The 23,962-nt window shown below is 33.2% G+C and overlaps 1 protein-coding gene across 4 annotated transcripts; it reads right to left on the bottom strand.

Annotated features, from left to right (window-relative positions):
• Nucleotides 1-268: 268 nt before the first annotated feature.
• On the bottom strand, nt 269-21,749 carry LOC106069640 (dual specificity mitogen-activated protein kinase kinase 3-like). Of its 4 annotated transcripts, none has more exons than XM_013229451.2 (9): nt 21,324-21,749; nt 9,870-9,924; nt 8,675-8,840; nt 7,468-7,587; nt 7,232-7,348; nt 6,361-6,540; nt 5,511-5,588; nt 3,683-3,822; nt 269-3,064 (listed from the first exon to the last, which is right to left on the bottom strand). In XM_013229451.2, exons 1-9 carry the CDS (start codon nt 21,331-21,333, stop codon nt 2,914-2,916), a joined length of 1,017 nt encoding a protein of 338 aa, XP_013084905.1. In that variant the 5' UTR covers nt 21,334-21,749; the 3' UTR covers nt 269-2,913. The 4 variants fall into 4 exon arrangements, with proteins under 4 accessions (XP_013084905.1, XP_055877439.1, XP_013084830.1 ...); XM_056021464.1 differs by lacking the exon at nt 21,324-21,749 and adding an exon at nt 21,009-21,027; XM_013229376.2 differs by lacking the exon at nt 21,324-21,749 and adding an exon at nt 18,001-18,326.
• Between the last annotated feature and the right edge of the window lie 2,213 nt (nt 21,750-23,962).

Genomic DNA, 23,962 nt, shown 5'->3' with positions numbered 1-23,962 from the left:
AATGAAGCTCTATACCACAAATTTTTGTATCTAAAAAAAATCAGGGCACTTTTTTGGAGGGGCTGATTTGACAGCTCAGTGGACTTAGTTGCCTCAACTCAATGAACATTTTGTGTAATGCAAATGACTTCTGGCTAGTAAAAATATCTTAGGGTTAGCAGCTTCTTTAATTACTAAACTGGCTAACTAATATCAAAATATCCCAAGAAAATGCCCCCAAATAGCATGTAAATAAAATCAGTGCAAAAGCATGTTCAATAGAAAGACATTGTACCATTGATTAAGATATATTTTATTTCCTGTCCTGTACAACAGGTATTTGCAACTCATTCAATCAATGAACACTTCTAATCTCCACTCAGTACACAATACAATGCAACAAATTCAATCAATAGTTAAGGGTGAGGTATGATTCCATGCTGTAAGCAAGTTCATGAAGAATAAATACAGATTTCATAGCAAATTGCAGCATTACACTACTAAAATCAGTCTTCTATCTCAAGAAACAAAAAAACACACGCTTCCCTCAACATGAAACCTTTTAGTCAACACTACATCACAGATTGTATTTCTTAAAAGTGTAAACAGCGTCTCGTCTTATCAATAGGCATTAAAAAAAACTTCTGTGTCCAAAGAAAAATAAAAGATTCCGCAAACCACAAAATAATTTTTTTTTAAATATCTTATTAAAAATCTTAACAGAATCTGTTGTTTTTTTTATATCCCAACTGAAGATAATTATTCAAAGTTTAAATAGTTAAAGAAAAAACATTTTCATTCATTAAATGATTAAATGTTTTGCCATAAAGATTTTCTAGAAATCTTGAAATAACCTTATTTCATTAATAAAAAACCCACAATAATTGTACTCGACTACTGTAATAGGTAAATCAGATGGTGTAATAAAAAGTATGATAGTATTACAAAAAGATAAGTGCTTGTGGCTAGTAAAAATGTTACCAAACTTATTAAAAAAAAAACAGCAGAAGACACATGAGAATGGAAATGTATCATTTTGGAGTGTCCAAAAAAAAAAAAATGTTTCTTAATTCCATTTCCCACTCCATTCAAAAAAAAAAAATTTTTTATATTGGTGTCAACATAAGTGCTCCTAAAAATTTACTAATATTTAGCCTTTAAAAAATAATCTTTATGAAAGTTCTTAAGAGGCTACAATCTTGACAAGCTTGTTGTGCAGGCTGGAATTACGACAGTGTTAAACAAAATGCTACTGCTAAGTCATACAAGTCATAAATAACAAGTTCATTAATTCAATGAATAAATCATAGTACATATATTCAATGGTAACTGGAAGATTTGTGTAACTTAAACATACATATAATAATAACCTTTGTTAACAAATGTCTTTCTTAGAATTCAAAAGCAAACAACATATAAGCACAGAAAGAAATATACAAGATTCAACTTTTGAGCAACTATACAAAAGAACAATGTTGCATACAATTTGTTGTTTCAAAATGTTCATGAATTTAGTATTGATAAATATTTTCAGAAATGTAGCCTTTTATGTTGGACTGTGCAAAGAGAAATTGCTTTGAAACTATAGAGTCAAAATGAGAATTAGTACATACTCTATTTTCTCAGTAATGAAACGCCTATGAGCAATAAGCAATATGATGATTGAATTTTTGTTGATGAAACAGGAAAGCTCAGAATAAATAATAATAAATACTTTATTTTGTAAACAATAAATAAACATTACAGAAATAGTCATGATTCAGTACCTTCCCATTAAAAAAAAATTACACATGTGTTAGAATTAGTGGTTTGGAATCATATTTACTTGTCCTGAAATGGATTGGCTTAAATTAAGTCATGAAATAATTTGGCTTGTAACTAAATCTTTAAATTGTGAACAAGGTTTTACATTTTTATTTTACATGAGTTCATTAAAGACTTGGAGAAAAATAAGTATTTTGAAAATTAGCAAAACAATGTAAACATTTCATTTCATTCAAAACTTTGAAATAAAAACAAAATTAAGTTTGTGTATATTCTAACAATGTGTGTTATTTCATAGTGTTCACCCATAAGATATCTACTCACTTGCATAGCTCAAATTATAGGCAATCATAAATACAAATTCATGTTAAGATCTTATAAATAGCATATACAAATTTTATCTAAGCATTATCTACAAGATGCATTCAATAAATACTTTATGATATAAGCATACAAGATAATTAAAAATTCTTGTATTGCTAATAAAAGATATAAAAAATGGAAATACATTTTATGGGAACTTACTACTGGTAAATCTAATTGTTTAATAAGAATCTTTAAAACTATTACATATTAAAAGATTATAATAACCCCATGGCATGAACTCAAAGCATGATAGTGTAAAAAAAAAATTGCTTTTCTGTAAAGATGTAAAATGATCAGACTGTTAGTTTAAAAAGTACATGACAAAGCATTTCTTTTTTTAACATTTTAAAGAAATATTTTGTACAAAAACTATAATTTTAAATTGAAAATAAAAGAAACTAAAAACCAAGTTATGACTCCAGTTCTTTAAAAAAATGGGAAGGTAATCTTATGCTCTCAGAGATAAATATAACTTTTCTTATATATGTACAATTGAGAGTTGTTTTTATTTTCTTTTAACAGTTACAAATAGATCAAAATTTTATACAATATATATATATATATATATTTATATATAACTCTGATTAAAATCTCAACCTTCAGCTTTGAAGCAGTTATACCACTTTTATACAAGCAATTCAAATCAGGAGCAAGAGGGGAAGATTAATCAGAGAAATAACTATAAATCCCAATTAAAAAAATAAAAGGATTTACACAATGTCTCCTTCCATTTGCTATTCTTTAGCCTAAGTCTACCAAGCACACGTTTTCAATAGATTTTAGGTTCCTATGTTCCTACAGGTCTCAAGTATTACTTTCATTGAGGTTGCCATATTTGGCTATGACTTGATTGACATATCCAGCCATGTCCACTTCTTGCTCTTCAGCCTTTATTATAAATGGATGTTGCAATAATTGGTTGTAGTTGTACCTAGCCCTGTAATCTTTATTCAAGCTGAAATAAACATACAAGTCAAGATGACACAACTTGATATACCATTTCTACAAATTTTCATTTAAGAATGCTTAAAAGTTAATTTATAGAACACAAAAAATCAGGCATAAAATAGATTTAAGATGGATTCTCTGTAAAATGAGCAAATTAAAATAAAAATATTGTAGAAATATTTTTTGTGTGCATCATTTAACTGAGCTTGTACTAAATATGTAGTCAGTTTGGAAATAGTAGCCATCATGAGAAAATATGTTCCAAATTATTAATTTAAATTAGTGATTTAATACCGTTAAACAAAATATTATAGAAAAATAATACTAACTTTAAAAGATAAATGAATATTTTTTTAAATTTAGGAAATGTTTTGAGTGAGTTTTATGATACATTACTTTTTTACATTTGTTTTTTTTTTAAAATTATAAATAAATAATTGATTAAAACATTTATTGTGCAAGACCTGATTTATAAGAAAAATGAAAGGAATACATAATGAACACATTTTTGTGTAACAAAGAATTACATACTTTTTATAGCCTTGGAATTTCAGATCTAATCTATAGTCTCTAAAATGGAGGGTAAAAATAGACAAAAGTAGATTGTTGAAGATAACATACTTACCATTTGTCAATGAAATCACAAAATTCAGGAGAAAACTGATCAGCTGGTAATTTTGGTGAAGCTTCCATGACAACTTGTTTGATTTGTTGAAATGGTGAATCCCATTTAGAGTAAGGAAACTCACCAGTTGCCAACTCCATCTAGAATGAAGCAGAAATTACATCATTTCAGCAGCAATAGAAAATAGGTATTTAATAGGCAATTCCTATTAATTTTAAAAATTTACACAGCTTATCAGCTTGAGCGATAATTTTTCAAAGTATATATTGACTAATCAATACTCAACAACCAATGCAAATATTTTACTTTCTTTGCCCTATCTGTAACACACACAAACAAATGTTCATACAGCAATTTATATTTAGCTTTAAAAAAAGGCAAAAATTTGTTTTTAAAAAGTGTTCTTATTTTGTTTGTTTTTTTCTAAAGTGTGCTTACTCTGCATTTAAAGTTTAAAAATAAAGGAAATAGAATTAGTCCCATAATTTTGTATATAAACAAACAATCTAAAATTGCAGTAGAATTCAAATTCTATGTTTTCTAAGAGAAATTGAAAAGGTTTCATTTTGAGCTATTAAAAATACTATTATTAATATAATGAATAAATGAAGAGAGGTCATTTTGAACATGAAAAGTGTTTGTTCCAACGGTATGATAAAATTACATATTTTTTCATCACGTCAAATCAAAGTGGAAGAATTATATATATATATATATATGAATTATATATACCGGTATATATATATTATTGTTAACATCAGTGCTATGCTTACTGAAAGAGTAAGTACAGCAATTTTATCACAAGTGGTAGAAATTGTAGATGTACAACAGCTTGGGGTTAGAGCATGGAGACGAAATGCCCAGGAGAGACCTGAATGGAAGGATGTGTTGAAGCAGGCACTCGTGTGGAGTTTTTGATCTCCCATCGAGCGCCTCCCCAGGTGGCGGATAGGGGAAAGCCCTCCAGATATGGTGGGTACCGGGGAAATAAAATACCCGGGGTGGACCAAAATCAAACCTGCTGCCTTGCAGGAAGTGGAGGGATCCACAAAGGCTAGGGCACCTTACCCGAAAATAAAGGCAGCTATCCAGAGAGCTGAAAGGGGCAGCCCCCCAGATGGTTATGCACAGGGCTAACAACACTGTCATATAAAAAATACTGTTACGAAAGCTAATACACACAAGAAAACCCGGACAGATCTCAACGGAAAACGACCTAGGCCTGGAAAATGACATGATTTTTGTTTTGCGCAGGCAAAAACCAAAAGGCAGGCGACCCAAAGGCAGACCCCGAATGCGATGGATAGAAGCAGATCTGAAGCAGCTTGGGGTTAGGGCGTGGAGACGAAAGGCCCAGGAGAGATCTGAATGGAAGGATGTGTTAAAGCAGGCCAGAGCACTCCATGGGCTGTAGTGTCATTGGGATGGATGGATGGATGTTAGAAAGTGTAGTGGCTTAAAGGTGTATTATTTAATTTATTTTTATCCTAAATTAAATAAATACACAATTTGTTCTCAATTTTTAGATTGTAATATGATGATAACAATTATAAACAATGTAAATAACAAATATCTCTTAATCCATTATATGTTGGGATGTAAAAATGTCATTATTATATTTAATACTCAGTGCTTTTTTTTGTGACGATACGCACCAGTACGGCGTACCGGCACCTTTTTCAATGTGGGGAAAAAATATTACTTTTCTTGCATTTTAACGTTTATTATTAGTAGTTAAAAGTTAGAGTACCGGCACCTAATTTTTGCAAAAATACTGATTCATGAACTATGCTACATCATACTCAATGTCATTTAATGTTATCCTTACCAATGTTATTCCAAGAGACCAAACATCTGATTTAATGTCATATCCATTTCCATTGCTGTCTGGATTTATTCTTTCAGGCTATTGATAACAATAAAAAAAATTTAGGATGAAGTTTATTTTGCCAACCAAAAGGCAACAAAATTAATGCTAAATATGTTGAAGAAAGAAAAGCAAACTAATCTACTAGCATTGTTCCCTAACAATTTGTTATATCAAGAGAAAAAGATACCCAGCTATATCAAAATTAAAACAAAGGACATTTAAGTCCACTAGGTTTTAGTCAGTTACAAACATAGTAGACTAACATAGCAGGGCATAAACCGCTTGGCTAACAATCAAGGGGGCTTGAGTTCAAAACCTGACGAGTTGAGTTGTGTTTGCTGAGCATATAAAGGCATTACAGAAACCTTCTCCTAGATATCCCCCACTGGTCCACAAAAGAGATTGGAACATAGCACATTGAGCATGCTAAAGGCATGAAAGATGTGCTAGACAAAAACAAATTAAAAAAAAAAAAAACTTTTAAATTTATTTAAATTTGTCTAATTTCTGCTGACAACTAAATCAGAAACATTTTCATGTCACCTAATGCAGAAAGTCAAGAGAGAAGTCAGGACTAACATAATTCAGATGAAATTAATTTTTTTTTCTCAGCAAGAAACTCAAAGAATTCTATCATTCTACTATTGTCTTTAGAAACAACAACAAACAGACAATGGTGTATCTTATATTAAATGACTTGTCTTGAATGCACAGTTGTTTTTTTTTTTAATTGACAAAATTTACAAATCATTTGGACTAACTATATAATTTATGAATTAATAAAAAATAATATGAGACACAATCTTACAGCCATATATGGTCTGCACCCAGCATCTTTAGTTCTGGCTATAGAGTCTACCAAGTAGCCACTGATGCCAAAGTCACATATTTTGACAGCTCCTGCTTTATTGATGAGTATGTTGGAAGGTTTGACGTCTCTGTGAATCACACTCAGCTCTGAATGTAGGTAGTGTAGTGCATGGACAACCTGTTGGCAAAAGGAAGAAAATGATGTATGAACACTTTGATTATGTTTTAAAAAAATAATATAAGACATCAATGGCCAGACTGAAAAGTGAAGGTTTTTAATTTTACATGAACAATAAAATTCTTAGTTAACAGCCTATGTATATGTAAAACATACTGCCGTTATTTTTTTTGTAAAACAAAAATGTTTGTTTTTGGAAAACCTAAGTTGCTGATGTAGCTATAAACAAATACCAAAACTATAAACATAAGTCTAAAAGAAAAGAAGTTTGCTTATTTAAACATAATAACATAAGATTCACTTTTCAAAGATCAAAAGTAATGTTTCACCTATTTAGTGCACCCTGTTTTAATAGGAGACCAAATCTATTTTTAATAACATGAATGTTTCTTACAGAAAACTTTAAAAATGTTTTTTTTGGGGGGGGCATTACAGAAAAGGTAATTTGGAATAAAGAACAAAACAAAAAACTTTTTTTTATTCCCCTTCGATGTTTTTTTCTCTCTCTCTCTCTCTCTCTGGACATGGGTAATTTGTTAGCATTGGGTCACAAATATTTCCTCTTCAAAAATTAAATTTAAAAAATCCTAACAGTTTAAAAATTGCAGCTATTAGTAGACACATTTATTTTATTTGAAAGGTGATCATCGTAAGCAGGAAATTATTTTCAAATGTTCAAGAAGATACATACTGATTTAGCTATTTTGCCAATGACATTCTCAGGAATTTTTTCATTATGAGCTTTCAATTTCTTGTAGAACTGATCAAGTGATGCTTCCATAACTTCCATACAAATCCAGACATCACCCTGTAAAATAAATCATTGGAATGTCATGTAAAAAAAATAATTGTTTTTCAAATCTGATATACCATAATTACTTTTTTTTAATAATAAATAAGTGTGCACAATTAAGATTAACAAGATACCTCTCTAAAAAGTGCTCCATAAAATTCAACTGTATATTCACACGAACCACTTCTCATATTGATATCCAAATCCATAAGCAACCGCTTCTGTTCCAAGTTGTTCACGGTAGCATTTATTCTCTATATAAAATTTTTAAAAACAAAAATGATAAAAATCACCTATAACAATACAAGATTTTCCTACTACAATTACTATATTTTTCTATAAACTATATATTATACACAAAGCTAACAGTTTAAATGGTTAACATATTTTAAATTTATGGGAGAACACTGTTACAACAGTACATTTTAAAAATTCATTTTCTATTTGTTATGTCTCCATCACATACATTGAACATTGTATAACAGCAGTTGGTCATAGTGCTATGTACACAAATGTATTTGATATTTCATATAATTTGTCTTAAAAATATACTGAATATACAAAATTCATATCTAAAAAACACTGGAACAATTTTTTTTTATTACTTCAGTATAAGATTAAAATAAAGAAATGTAATGACTATCAGGCTCTCTGAAAACAGGGCACAACAGGACTCAACCAACTGAAAGAGCTGAACAACTTAGGTTTTAAATAATGTAAATCTTTAATGCTTTATAAATCCACAGCAAATACTGTACAAGTGGCAACACTTAAACACTGACTGCATAAACGCTTCACTGTGGATAACCTAACTGCTTAACCTATTGGCCTCACCACCTTGACCTGGACTCAAAATGGATTCAACTGTTAACAGAATCTGAATCTCTGGGTTGTGAGTCATTTTGACTCTGACATCTTCACTCTTTATATATTTTCTTCTTTGAAATGGTCTAACATTGCCAGTTTTTCTGATGATCAAATGCCCATATCACACATGAATAAACATGTCACCCATTGTTACTCATCACGGTTGATGGCTCACATAGCACTGGCCTGTGTTTGTGTCATCTGATTACACAAACCTTTACCCCTACCTGCATTGCTCACATAGCACTGGCCTGTGTTTCTGTCATCTGATTACACAAACAATTACACCTACCTGTGTCGCCATCAGTTATAACAATATGATAGAACAAGTGCAGTCAGGAATAAAAAGCATTATGAAACATGCTAGCTTAATTTTTTTATATTTGTAGCCTGCTAGTTCTTAAGGTTAGCCTTGTTGTTTACAACTCAATTTAGAAAGTACCGGTAAAATGTTTTTTAATTAAAAAAAATTACCTTGACAGCTAAAACTGTATTGCTATGTGTGTGCACCATTTCTTCCACCACTCCATATGCACCTCTCCCTAGAAATCGTATATGCTGGAGATCACTAGAATCGCATTCAAACTTTTTTCCTTTTATTGTTAAAGTTGTTTTGGAGTCCAAATCAGGCCGGGGTGGTCTTAAAAAATTAAACCAAGTAAAATAAAATTATAATATGGTATTTTTAGAATGACAATATATGTCAACCAACAAGGCCTTTTAGAAATATATGAATAAGTAATTTTAAACAAATGTTTATAACAAACATACATACATTCTCTAAGGAAATGTTCAATTTTTTAAAGAGTGGAACTCAACAATCACATAAAAATGTAAAACATTCACTGGACTCCACAAGGAATGAGGAAAATAAAATAGAGCACAGCTATATCTGTACCACAAGAAACTTTAGGCCTATAGCTTTTTCTCACTTAAAAAAAATGAAGTAATCATTTTCATAAGCAATTTTTCTAAGGTACCTTAAGAAATACTGACTAAAAGAAAAGCTAAAAAAAAACTGGTAACTCTGTATCAGAACCTAAATTAAATGAACAAATATCTCATCTATATTGCTGTTATAAAAAGACAGCTAATTGCAATTTGAAATCAATTTTAATGCCATGAAAATAGTTTGTAAATGGATTGAAAGCATTTTATGTGTTATTTAAGTTGAGCACTTTAATGTTTAATGGCATGTCAAAATTGAATAATTAGAATAACAACCAAATAAGAAGACTAGAATGCAATAAAAGGTTATAACGCACTTTTGTTGCAATTTTTGTGAGATACCCATATCTATCAAAACCTATAGAGAACTGCCTGTTCTGTTTACTGGTGCATGGCTTAATTATATTTTTTTTTTAGTAAATATAGGAATTACCACTGGCCCCTATAATGTTTCAAATATGAAAGAAGAACCTAATACAATACAACTTTATATCTATCTTTCCTTGTGTGTTTTAGTGACATGTAATAAATAGGTCTAGACAAGTATTCCATGCATGACAGACACATGAAACATTGCAACAATAGTTGATAAGGTTTTCCACTTCTTCAAATAGACTCATTAATTGCATGAGAGATAGGATGACAACTATGAAATGTTCCACTGTATAATCATCTAAGCACGCACACATGCTAAAACTAAGCTAATCAATCATTTGCTTACTTGGGCTGCTGAGAACTGTCTTCTACAACAACTATTTGTGGTCCCTTGAATTTTCCTACAAGATAAACAAAAAAATATTTTAAAATGCTGTTATTAAAAAAAAGGTGAATTGACCTAGTTAAACAGGTGACATTGACCTAGTTTTATAGTGAGTGGGACAAATAAATTCTGGGTAAAGTGTCTTTTTCCAGAAAAAAACTTTATACTCTATTGCTTTTCACCCCCACCAAAAAAGGAAAGAATGAATGTTTATGATTAGTCACTACTTACTTAACTTGTTCAAACTTTTAATAATAATAATTTTAAAATTAAATAAAATTGGTCATGATCAAATGTATAAACTAAAGGGATATCTCAAAATGTAGGGTAAAATATGTTAGCAACTCATGGGGAAAAAAGAGGAAAGAAAATAACATTCTATATTAATATATAACAATTTTATTCTTCCAGGCTAATGAAACAAGAAAAAAATGTGTTATGATTTTAACAAATTATAACTTCTTAGAGTAGCCTAATAAATGTTTTGAAAAACAACAAAAGCCTGTATACAAAAAAATGTCTTTCTGTGAAAAGAATATTTAATTTTTTTATGATTATGCTATAAAAAAAAATCAATCAATCAAAAGAGTCTCTCAAGCTAAGCTATGTCTTTTGTAAGGAGTGGAATAAAGTGATTCAACTCAATTCAGACAGCCACAGAGCTGAAAGAGGAGCAGCTACCATGCTAATAAACTAAAGCACACCAAAGTCATATTGTCTTCCTGAGTGACTTCCTGCAAGACATGAAAAACTCTATGATTCCTATATTAAATAACTCAGGAGAGCTCATGTAAATCTCATCAACAGCAGAAAGGAAACTGTTCTTCAATGTATCCCAGGCCACATTGAAATAGAAGGCAATGAAAAAGTAGACACATTGGTCAAAGATGGGAGATTGACTAAACAAAAACAAAATCCCTAGCTGTCTTATAAAGTGTATACAATCTTGCCTTGTTTTTGGTAGTAAAACACCACCTAGCTTCCAACTGTCTATTATTATTATAGCTTTTATATAGCGCTACTTTCATGCTTATAGCATGCTCAGAGCGCTTTGGTCCAATCTCATTTGTGGACCAGTAGGGGGGAGGGGGTATCTAGGAGTTGGTTTTCTGTGCTGCCTTTAGGCGCTCAGTAAACGCAACTCTGCCCGAGTCGGGTGTCGAACGTCGAGCCCCCTTCTAGGTAGCCAAGACAAGCCAAGTTCAAGCGCACTTAGCCTCTCGACCACGCTTCCCATGTCCAGTGTCCAGAGACTATTGCCCAGTGTTCAGACCCAGCTTGTCCACTGCACAGAGCATATCCTCCCAACCTTCACTTCAGCTGGTTACCTTGTAGCACCAAACTGCTGGTAGACAACGAAACCACTGTAGGCGTATTATATTTTAACTTGTAAAACTAGAAATAACTTCTTTTGTGAACAAAACCAAATATAACTTTTATTAAAATAGAGACAAAATCAACTTGTGATGAAATGCAATAAATATAGTAGAAAATTTAAATAATATTAAATGGTGTTTTAAACAAAATCTAATTCACTACAATAACACTTCTTTTCAAGTCTCACGTTCTGCAGTTGTCTCTCCTCAATAATACAGCTGATAACAATGACAGCTATCTTGCATCATTCAGAATCAATCGCTAACTTCTTCCCACTGTGACCATAGAAACTCACAAACAGATACTCCATAACATAGTCCCATTCCTCTTAAGAGCTAGAGACAACCTACGCATACAAAACAATTGCCGACCAACCAGAAACAATAAGATAATAGAAACACTTTTTCCACTCATCAGTAAGTAATAGATGATGAAAATATTTTTATTAAAATATATACCTTTAACGTTTATTTATATATCCTTTTGTTAACCCCGTACCCCTTCTATTTTTTAAAATTAAATTGTTTATTAACTAATAAAACTGTTTTTGTTTTGTTTTACATGTTTCGGATGTTTCTTCAAAGTTGAAGATAATTTACTTCCTAGTCCAAACCTCCCGCAAGACGATGGGGGATGGCAATGGGCAGGGTATGAACCCAGAAAGATCATTTAATTACTGTAGTTTGTATATTTATTATAAGATAAAGAAACATATCAAGAACTTCGGAAATGGGGAATGACACACGCACACTCATCTAGGATGTGTGTTACCAGAGACCTGCACACCCAGAAAATGGAGGACAAAGCCTTGAGGAGGACACCCAAACAAGACAACGTATAGGATAAAATGATGTCAACGTTTATATTAAGAAGCTTTGAAATCGGACAGTACGAAGGGTGGATGTCTAGAGATGTATGCACAAGCAGTCAACAGAGGGAAAGTCGGACATTTTTTCACGCTCTGGGCCAAAGTCTGTCGGACGGAGGACCCTGGCCTAAAAGGAGGACACATCCTCCTTTTGCCGGACGTCTGATAACCCTAATTGGGATGGCTTTGTCCAGTGACAGGTTAAACCTTTAACAAGACCGCCCCGCTGTGGACAGGAGTGACAGCACACGCTGTATGCTCTATGTCTACAACTTCCGACGATTCATTCATAACTAGTGCTTTCAATGAGCGCTCACTCCTGCTCCTAACCTTCAGTCCACACGTCAAGACGCCTAGGTCACACGTCTGCGGCTGTCGACTCGTGACACTCGCGCAGACGTCAACACACACGCACAGATATATAAAGTTTATATGGATTAACTTAAAGTCCGGGGTCATGGGGTGTTAAAAAAAAAAACAACAAAAAAACATAAGAAACATTTATTTAACGAAAAAAACAGAACATAAACCTTTATTTAACGATAGGCTAGATATGCATTTAAAAAAAATGAAAAGATCGTGTGTGATTTTTTTTCATTCAAAATCCATTATTTAAAAGTTACAACTATTTGATAAAATCCTTGACGGCATAAGTTCCGTCACATGGGGAAAAAAAAACAGGAAGGTGGAAACAGGCTTTTCAACGGTATGATGTGTAGCTAGTAGCTAGCGTATCAACAGCCTTCGTGTTACACGTGGGTGTTAAACACGCTGAAACAAGGTCACAGCTGACGACAATACCACCACAATGGGAAATTAACTCTGTCGACACTTCCCTTTTAAAGTCAGCAACAGAATATCCAGACGAGAGAGAGAGAGAGAGAGCAATAATATAGGATAGCCAAATCTTGTGCAAAAAGTAATCTTAATTAAGGATGAAGTTTAGACATTTCAATTTTTAACTAGTCACATTAAAGGTTGAAATGTCCATATGTTCGTTGCTTTCTGTTACTAAAATATAATAACGCCCTAAACTATAAATAGACCATTGTGAAAGCATTACCTAGGATTAGTGCTTCAAAACATTTTTTTAAAATTAGTATTTGAAATGTACGTGTTTTTATCTAAACGCCATAATGTTTTATAAACACATGATTTCTTCAAACAATAGTAATATGTTCAAATTAGCAATTAATTATTATTTAGACTAAAAGATTATCACACTAACTTTAATTATGAAACAAACGACCGGGGTGATTACTCTTCTTTTTTTTTTTCAGAAAGAATTCCAACTATCTCCAATGTGGCCTAATAGTGGTGTATCTGTTTAAAAAAAAAGGGTGGTGGTGGTCATTTATACCTCTATATCTAGATATCTACTTCTCGTGAAGATAAAGCCTCCACAGAGGTTAGAATCCTTCAGAATTATTTTTTTTTTATCAGCAAGAAATGTTTTACTTGACCTAAACTCTTCTAGAACAAAGGAAACCCAACAACGTTAGTAGGTCAACTCTAACCGACACGTACGACTGAATGAAGCAGAAACATTCTAAACATTATTTATAAAGATAAAATCAGGTCACAGCATGTTTATTTCTTAGAAGAGAACTGAAGCTGGATAGTTCAAATATTTTGTACAAATTTAGGCTACTCTTTCGCTGCATGCTAAGGTTTTGTTATTTAAAGCCAGTTTTGACTGAGATTGTGTAAGGGACATCAATGACTACTTTATACTAGACTACGGTGACTGAATGTCATTAAAACACAGCCGATGATGACTCAGACCGGTTTTCTTATTACCTCCCATATTGTAGTAGATCTAGATCTAGTACTCGAAAAGAGATTTCAACACTGGGAAAATTGTTTCGTTAAGTGATGTCGTGAGCACAGTGCCACCCAAATAGCCCATCCTACTTTTTAATTGTCACAAAGTTTCAATTCTGGTCTGTCAACGAAATTCTAGATCTAGATTTTTAGTGTGCGTCTTGAAGTGGTGTTAGCTTTGGTTTTCACAAAGCAGTGGTAACTGGATCTGCTCATTTGTGGGTGTATGCTTTTATCCCAGTTAAAAGAGTAGCCGCGATGCCTAAAAACACAAATACACAGATTTGATGACAATATTTGAAAGAAAACAGAACGGCACGGAAAACTAACAAGATGCTCTCAGCGTAGAGTTAGTAATCTCTCATGTCTATGTGCAGGGATAGAATTGAATTCGTAACTGCATTAGTGCAGTTGATCAATGCGTGTTCTGAATGCGGTGGTCTATTCCGGGTTTTAAATATGTACCGTCTGACAAAACTAGGTCATACATAACATGGTTGACACCCAACAAGAGACTATACCTAATTATTACAATTTGTTGTTCTCAGAAATGCCTATTCATCTATCTCTCTCTTTCTCTCTATATATATTATGTGTGTGTGCATGTAGGTTACTAAAAATGTCCAAGAAACGACCCTCCCTAAATGCACACACAATTCTTAATTACAAATAATGTATAAACCTTTTCCACAACTACACATTTAGTTTTCCGTTATATTCTACGTGCCCAAGCATCCACTCTTTTTTTTTTTCAGTTAGGGCAACTTGGAGTTGAGAAACTGGACCATTAGACTTTCAGTATAGAGGATCATCAGTTCTCAACTTTTTTTTTAACCTCAAATACCATTAGTCAACACCAATGTTTGCCCCCCCCCCCCCCAAACCAATAAAACAAACAAAAACAAAACAGTTTAATATCTATAACTCATTTAATCGCCCTCTATTGTTTTTTTTTTCTAGAAGGTTTTAAACAATTTTCTTTGAGACCATGCTTACAATCTGTAATAAAGGAGAGTACCCATAAGAGATGAGACTGTAGAGTAGACCAACACAACAGAGATGTGGGAGAAAGTAGACCAGCACAACAGAGATGTGGGAGAAAGTAGACCAGCACAACAGAGATGTGGGAGAAAGTAGACCAGCACAACAGAGATGTGGGAGAAAGTAGACCAGCACAACAGAGATGTGGGAGAAAGTAGACCAGCACAACAGAGATGTGGGAGAAAGTAGACCAGCACAACAGATGTGGGAGAAAGTAGACCAGCACAACAGATGTGGGAGAAAGTAGACCAGCACAACAGATGTGGGAGAAAGTAGACCAGCACAACAGATGTGGGAGAAAGTAGACCTACACAACACAGAGATGTGAGAGAAAGTAGACCAACCCATCAGAGATGTGAGAGCAAGTAGACCAACCCATCAGAGATGTGAGAGCAAGTAGACCAACCCATCAGAGATGTGGGAGAAAGTAGACCAACCCATCAGAGATGTGAGAGCAAGTAGACCAACCCATCAGAGATGTGAGAACAAGTAGACCAACCCATCAGAGATGTGAGAGCAAGTAGACCAACCCATCAGAGATGTGAGAGCAAGTAGACCAACCCATCAGAGATGTGAGAGAAAGTAGACCAACCCATCAGAGATGTGGGAGAAAGTAGACCAACCCATCAGAGATGTGGGAGAAAGTAGACCAACCCATCAGAGATGTGGGAGAAAGTAGACCAACCCATCAGAGATGTGGGAGAAAGTAGACCAACCCATCAGAGATGTGAGAGAAAGTAGACCAACCCATCAGAGATGTGGGAGAAAGTAGACCAACCTATCAGAGATGTGGGAGAAAGTAGACCAACCAATCAGAGATGTGGGAGAAAGTAGACCAAGCCATCAGAGATGTGGGAGAAAGTAGACCAACCCATCAGAGATGTGAGAGAAAGTAGACCAACCCATCAGAGATGTGAGAGCAAGTAGACCAACCCATCAGAGATGTTGGAGAAAGTAGACCAACCCATCAGAGATGTGAGAGCAAGTAGACCAACCCATCAGAGATGTGGGAGAAAGTAGACCAACCCATCAGAGATGTGAGAGCAAGTAGACCAACCCATCAGAGATGTGGGAGAAAGTAGACCAACCCATCAGAGATGTGGGAGAAAGTAGACCAACCCTTCAGAGATGTGGGAGAAAGTAGACCAACCCATCAGAGATGTGGGAGAAAGTAGACCAACCCATCAGAGATGTGGGAGAAAGTAGACCAACCCATCAGAGATGTGGGAGAAAGTAGACCAACCCATCAGAGATGTGAGAGAAAGTAGACCAACCCATCAGAGATGTGGGAGAAAGTAGACCAACCCATCAGAGATGTGAGAGCAAGTAGACCAACCCATCAGAGATGTGAGACAAACATACAGAACTGCTCGGTCAATTATAAAAATAACGTTGACAAGGATCACCCAGCTCTCCCCCCCCCCCAAACCAAGAGGAACATATTTATACAAATAAAATCTGCCCCACTTCTAAACAGAAACGTGTCTCTCTCTCTCTCGGGCTTTTCCAATTAACTCATTTGGTCCACGGGGAAACATAAGAGTTAAATACTGGAAAGAAATTCAGAAGACGTGATTTTTATTTTTTTTTCAAATGGAAATTTCGGCGAGTGGGTGTCGTTAGGAACATTATTGAACAATGAAAACTGATACGTTATCAATGTCAAACATTTTTCTTGTCCAATCTACTTACCAAGTGGTTCTCGTGACAAATCATTCAATAAAAAACATATGAATAATTATTTGTGAATGTAGTGCACTAGATCACACATATACAATTGTTGATAATCATGTCAGAATGTTTCGATTTCTCACAGGAAACAAATGTCTTAGATTCTTAATTATTCTAATGTCGGTGTAATCAAATGCTAACACGTATACACATACTACTTCATTCGGGTACCATTTACATAGCACTACAAAGGAGAAGGTTGCAGGAAAACTTTACACATTTACATATCACTACAAAGGAGAATGTTGCAGGAAAACTTTACACATTTACATATCACTACAAAGGAGGAGGTTGCAGGAAAACTATACACATTTACACAGCACTTAAAAGGAGAAGGTTGCAGGAAAACTATACACATTTACATTGCACTAAAAAGGAGAAGGTTGCAGGAAAACTATACACATTTACATAGCACTACAAAGGAGAAGGTTGCGGGAAAACTATACACATTTACATAGCACTACAAAGGAGGAGGTTGCAGGAAAACTATAAACATTTACATAGCACTACTAATAAATTCACAGAAAAACCATACCACACAAAATACATTCCCCCTTTTAATGCCCCCCCTCCCTTAATTGTAAGTTATGAATTCAAAGGAACTTTAAGGAACGGGAGAAGAGAGGACTGTGTGATGTTCCATGTGTACAAATAGATCTAGTATTTAGTATTGAAACCACAGGCATATAATGTCTACAACTGCTTCGTACACATCTTGCAAATGCAACATTTGTAATACATGTCTATGAGGGAAAGATCAAGGAGTGGTTGTGTACTAATCACCCAATATAACGCCCACTCGGCACTAGGCAGCGTTTCCTTTCGGTTGCCAAGTGCAGTTACGAAAGTATGTCAACTATTTCTCTGGACTGTCCTACGTGCCTAACAACAGCATTGCATTCGCGGCATCAACAAAACAAACACATGTCGGGGAGGGGAGGGGGGACTGTTTATGTGATGAGGTTACTTTTCATGCATCGGCTATTATAAGAAGTAAGCACACGGTAGCAGAACTATGCTCGGCCCTTGTCTTCGCTATGTCAGCTACCATGTGCTACATAAAGTAGGGAACTAGGTCGATGACATAAATTCCCGACATCGCCACCTGTCACAGTTTTGATACCTTTATTCGTCCAGTCGATTTACATGCACTAAGGGTGTGGTCCTAATTCGTCGACACCCTCCCCTCCTAAAAGCAAACGGCATTCAATCCCTACTGTATCGATGAAGGCAAAAAATTGTTACACGTACCTTTTTTCGGTCCACTCATTTTCACCCCTCGGGGTGGACTCGTTAAAAGAATTTGATGCACGCCGTTAGCGGTCTCTTGCATTGATCAGCGGTTGTCAACAAAGATAGCAATCCTTCAGATCTGCCGACCTCGGCGGAAACTAATTGCGCAACTGGGTTATCCACATAAACAAAAGCTAAGTAATCCTTGGATGCCAAAACAATAGCTGTGCACATTAATTAAGTTTAAGATAAAATGTATTTAAAAATAAAACACACAAAAAATGTTTACAGACAGACCGAAACACCTGACTGCGTGAGCAGTGGCCTCGTGAAAAGTCTTCGCATTTCATTGGTTGATTCCCGCCAATACAAAAACAGCTCATTCATGCCTGGGTGACTAAGCGATAAAGCGCTACCGTGATTGGACAACTCGGGGCTATGACTCAGAGGGGATTCCCTCATACCAAGACTTCGGACGAACTTGAGTCAACTTTACCAAAGTCATACAGAGGCATAGATAAAAATAAACGCACTTTTGTGCATGTTACATGTAGGCCCTACAATCTTACTTCTAGATTTTGAAGACTTATATAATAACAAGCTATCCCATAATTTGCTGTCTGTTAATCGTGCCTATCTCATGGACATGTATACATTACAGATCAAGATTACAAGAAACTAGATCTATAAACAAAAGATCTAATTAAAAAGCAATAAAGATTAAATGGCATTTTCTACACACAAAAAAAAAATAAGAATGTAGATCTAGAAACCAGGTTACGTGTAAAATGTAAAGGAAAACGAAGAGGACCTTAGCCTATTGGTCAAAAAATATCGAGTAATTGCACACTAGATTGCATAATCTAATTATTAGATCTAGGTAGGGAGCCCGGAAAGAAAGTAGGAAAACAAAAACAAAGATCATTGGACATAGATTATAGATCTAGATCTAAATAGTTGGGTTTTTATGGGGCAATTTTGTCAGAATTATTTCTAAATTATAATATTATATAGGCCTAAAAAGAATTAGATTTAAACAAAAAGTATGCTTGCTTATCATATTAATATATATATATATGTGTGTGTGTGTAAAAAAAAAAAAAAAGAAACTACATTGTGTTTTGCCAACTAAATTTTTTTTTCTATGCCTTAGGAGGCTTGATTTAAAAAACAGCTCATTCAATGTCAAAACCAGATACACACATAATAAGCAAACAAACATGTGAAGTATTATATTAATAAAAAAATTTTTTTTTAAACCGAATCATTTTAATGTTCGCCCAGTATGAAATAAAAAAAAAAATAGTAGAGAACATGCAAAAGAAAAAGTAGGATGTGTAACTTAAGGTCATAATTTGCTTTACTTGGCTACACAAGAGGGCTCAAGTTCAGATCCCAAAGAACACTAGAGATATTAATGGAGATTCGACTTGAGCTGAGTTATGTTTGCTAAATGCCTAAAGACAGCAAGGAAACCTTTTCTTAGATATATCTTCCTTCTATGTCCTGAAATGAGTGCACTGAGCAGGGAAGACAAGCTTAACACAAAGTGAATCATGAAAGCACTTAGCCTAAGGTTTATAAAAGATACCTAAAAAAATAATTACATACAAAAAATTTTTTTATCCTGTGCAGCAAGAAGGACTTAGGCCTGACTTGCAAAGGCCAAGAGAACTTTCAAGATCCTATAAAAAGCAAATAAGGCTTTCTGCACCATGTCACTGCTTTTTATGTTACTGTCATGGTACTTAATACTGAGGGCAAAATTATTCTCTAAAAACATTTTAAAAGAATAAGGTATCTATATTATTGTTATGGAGTGTATGTTTCTATGGTGATGGTGAGAAGAAGTTTGTGATTGTTAGTGGCTATGTAGTATGAATGATGCATGATACGCAGCATTGTCGTCAGCTGTTCTGGGTAGGCCAGACGACTGCAGAATGAAAAGACTTGTCTTTTTTAGTGAGTTAGATTTTGTTCAAAATAACATTTTTATATTATTACTAAAGTCTACTACAGTTATTTCATTTCATCTCAAGTTTAATTTGTCTTTTTTGTAATAAAAGTTATATTTAGTTTTGTTCACAAAGAATTAATTAAATTTATTTCAAGTTATAATATGATAAGCCTACAGCGGTCTACCAGCAGTTTGGTGCTACAGGTCAATGACCGTCTACAACATATAATATCAGAAGTGAAGGAAAACAACAAAATTATCATTAGTTGTTTTTTTTTAGGCTTGGTTTGTAAGTTTCAGAGGTTCCTTCAGAAATGAAGATTATTACATCTTCTGGAGGATGGAAAGAAATAACAGCAGGCAAGGTTTGAACCCAACCATTGAGAACACAGTCAATAACATGTTAGGTAAATTTACTTTATAAAAACAATATACATAACACAAAATTATACAGATATAAAATATATAACAACTAAGCTTCAAAATTAAAAAATCTATTTAAAAAAATACAACTTTAAAAAGAAAATTCATTTGCATATATATTTATATATATATATTTATATGTATATTAATATATATATTTAATTTTACTAAAATATCTTGGTCAATGATAATAAATTCAATGCAGAAAAATATTATTTGGGAAATGATATTATTTAGTTACATTCTACTTCTTTTAGTTAGAATATGAATATATTTAATTTTTTAAGGTTGAAAAAAAAATTATTTAAACTGGAGACAATTCCTAATTGACAACATCAATAGATATTACAAAAATGTATTAGTATTAGCATCATATATATCCTCTACATTATTTCAATAAAGTTCATTCTATAAAGACCTGAGACAAATATTAAAATGAAATTTAATATTTGATAATAAAAAATAAAATATATATATATATAATGAATAATGCCTAAAGCTGAAATACTCAACTAAAATTACTAACTACTGAATATTTAGAATTAGAATTTATTAGATCTAGCATGTATCTGGTCTTTGTTTTTTTTTTTTTTTTTTTTTAAATGTTCTAGATGTATCTATTTAAACGAAATCAGAAAATAATTACAAAATAAACCATGTCAACATGGTTTTGTAGTCTTTTGACATGGATCTAATAACTGGAGTGGTAACTGTAGTAGACCCATATAGTCTATATTATATATTGTATACCTAGTGCAAGGGAAATAACCAAAATATTTAATTGTGCTGAGACACGGTCTGACCTCGTTTCATCATAAAAAAAATAGTTTGCAGCGTATGCACAAAGAGGAAGGCATTTAATACAAATGCATCTTTTGCATAATGCAGATCGTTTGGCCATCATTATTCATCTATAGATTTATGCACAACGTCTAAACATGCAGACAATTAAGATACTCACGTCTCTCCATTCTTTAAGCTTCCACTGTTTGACTAAGCCTATAATAGTATGGCCACCTGTGGCTGCAGAGAGAACTGTCCGATAAAGATTTTAAAGAACGTCTCACAGATAATCCAGAGCTGTAACTATCACAGAATGTCCTTTAGTGGAATTAGGTCTACCTGCTTTATATGCCGCAAATATATGATGTATTAAATCGAATGCATTAACGAGAAATTTCGAATCAAAAGTGACAAATCGGTATGGCCAACATTAATAGTGGAAGTCGTTGACCTAGACTGTTGGGGAAGGCTTTTGTGACGTCAGTGGGCATAGTGCACACGAGAAAGAGAGGTGCTGATTTTCTCGCAGTCGTCTCGATTGATAGTTCAACAATGCAATGACATGCTCGTCATATGTAGCTCTAGAATTATGTTAAAGATTACGTGGATCTGTATTAAACATATTAACTGCAGTTAGTTGTGTGTACATAAACACATAATTCAGAAGATTCTCTGTTTTCTTTTTTTTTTTAATAAATATTTAAACATTAAAAATGACACTTAAATAAAATAAAAATATTCGCACGGATGTCTTGCTACCTCTGAACCCCTCGCTACAAATACGAGAATCTTCTCACGGGATTTTTTTGTACTTTAGCGATTTTAAATGTCTTTACATCTATATACTAATCTATTAATTTGACCCCCCCCCCCCCCAAAATCAAACTCATTTGGCAATTTTGCTTAATATTTGCTTTTTTTTTAAAAAATGTTATGTGTGTTTTTTAATTCTTACAAGAGCAAATTTAATATTATAACATAAATGAAATCACCTTATTTGATTAAAAAAAAGTGAGTCTAAAAATATATGGAATATAAGTGTTATAGAAAGGTTATCAGTTTTTTATAAGAAAAGACCTAGTGTTAGAAAACTTTTTTTCCCCGTCTTAATACACAACATAGGCTATTCATTATATTTGTCGATCTATAGATGTATATACCTTATTCAAAACTATTTCATTTTGGATCTATGCCGATAGAATACAGATCTAGAGAAATTATATAAATCTAGATCTAGATATGAATCTATCTAGATAGTTAGTTATAGTTTGCCTGTCTATTATTAATTATTTACAGTCATTATCATTGGAAAAGAAAATAATACGTTTTATTTCTTTGAAGAAAACCCAACCAGTGGGCTTTATGGTATCATTTCGTCTAAAGAGTACATTTAAAAAAAAGGTCTTATAATGCTTTTCATCTAGACTCTATTTTTTGTTTTTAAAGCTTATGTAAGGCGTTCATTTAGATCCAGAGCTGCGTTATTTCACAGCATGTCGACCTACATTAGTAAGCATGGAGAATAAACTGGGTTATTAGGGAGAATCTTTCTAGGTTTTAATTTCAGTCGTCTTAAACGATCATCAATTAATGACGTCAAGTTTTTTTTCTTTTTCTGAATTTATTCATTTTTATGATTATTCGATTTGTTAACATTTGTGTTTTGTTGTTAACTATTCCATTATGTCACATTAAAAATAAAAATAAACTCCATAAACTGCTGGTAAGATCATTGGCAAAAAAAAAAAAAAAAAAAAAACCATTTGGGAAGCTGTTTGAGAAAAGTATTCATAAGACAGCCAATAGATTTTAGGGATAAAAATCACCATTTGGGTCAGGATTATGTGATTTTACCATCAAAAGAAGTTTTTAAAGTTACCCCCCCCCCTTTTTTTTTTCAATTAAAGAAAATGAGATGGGTGCTTTAGCGTTGCTTTATTTTTTAGGTAAGTTTTGGAGTTTTAAACCTAGCCCTCCTTTTCGCCCAGCTTAGCAAAAAAAAAAAAAAAGGGGGGGGGGTTTGAGCTTAAAATCCACCTCTAAAAAAAATAAAAAATAAAGTAGAACTAAGATGACCTAATTTCTTTTTTTCTATCTAAAGGGGTTTGAAGCTACCCTCCCCCAATAAAAAAAAACACCTATACACTCATCAAATTCCATGATCGTAGCCTTTGGGGGGGGGTGAAGTTAAAACCACTTCCAATAAAAAAAGATAAGAGTGTTTTTGTAACTTTATTTTTTTTTTTTACACAGCTTTTATCAACTTACTCTGTCTGTCTGATAAAAAGTGTGAACATGTTTTTTCCCCCCATTTCCCATTATCAGAAACATATATAACGTTACTTTGCGCAATCACTCATTGAGCCGGACAAGACATGAATCAATAAAAAAGAATTAGCTTATTGTTGGTGATTAATTATTCTGTTTGATATCGAAATTAGCGGAGTATAATAAATGCTACTTAATGAGAGACGTTTTTTCCCACTTCCCATTCTCGGATCAAGTTGAAATTTTGCATAATTGTTCATAGTCAATGACAATACTCGAATCAAACCAAAAATTAACCAATAATTAATCATTTATTACTAATTAATTAATTTTGTTTTATATATCAGAAAGGCAGCTAAACCCTGTAATTTTCATATACATGGCAGTAATTAGCGGTTCTTCTCTTAAATAAGCTTTGTTTTTTTTTAAAGTATTCTTTTACTATTGTTTGTTTAGGATTTTGAGATTAAACCACTCTTTCCCTGAGCGAAGATCGGTTCTGAGCTTAAATCCCCATCTAATAAAAAAAAAACTGAAACAGAACTAAGG

This window comes from Biomphalaria glabrata, chromosome 2 (assembly GCF_947242115.1).
Source record: "Biomphalaria glabrata chromosome 2, xgBioGlab47.1, whole genome shotgun sequence".
Taxonomy (NCBI): Eukaryota; Metazoa; Mollusca; class Gastropoda; family Planorbidae; genus Biomphalaria; species Biomphalaria glabrata.
Note: the sequence above shows the minus strand (reverse complement) of the source record. Positions and strands in the feature narration are given on the sequence as shown.

Excerpts from the sequence above, each read along its gene's own strand:
- LOC106069640 (XM_013229376.2), bottom strand. The coding sequence starts at position 18,082 with ATGCAAGAGACCGCTAACGGCGTGCATCAAATTCTTTTAACGAGTCCA. Across the intron at positions 8,841-9,869 it reads GACAGTTCTCAGCAGCCCAA|ACCACCCCGGCCTGATTTGG; the intron begins GTAAGCAAATGA and ends TAATTTTTTAAG. Across the intron at positions 7,588-8,674 it reads ATACAGTTTTAGCTGTCAAG|AGAATAAATGCTACCGTGAA; the intron begins GTAATTTTTTTT and ends AATTTTATATAG.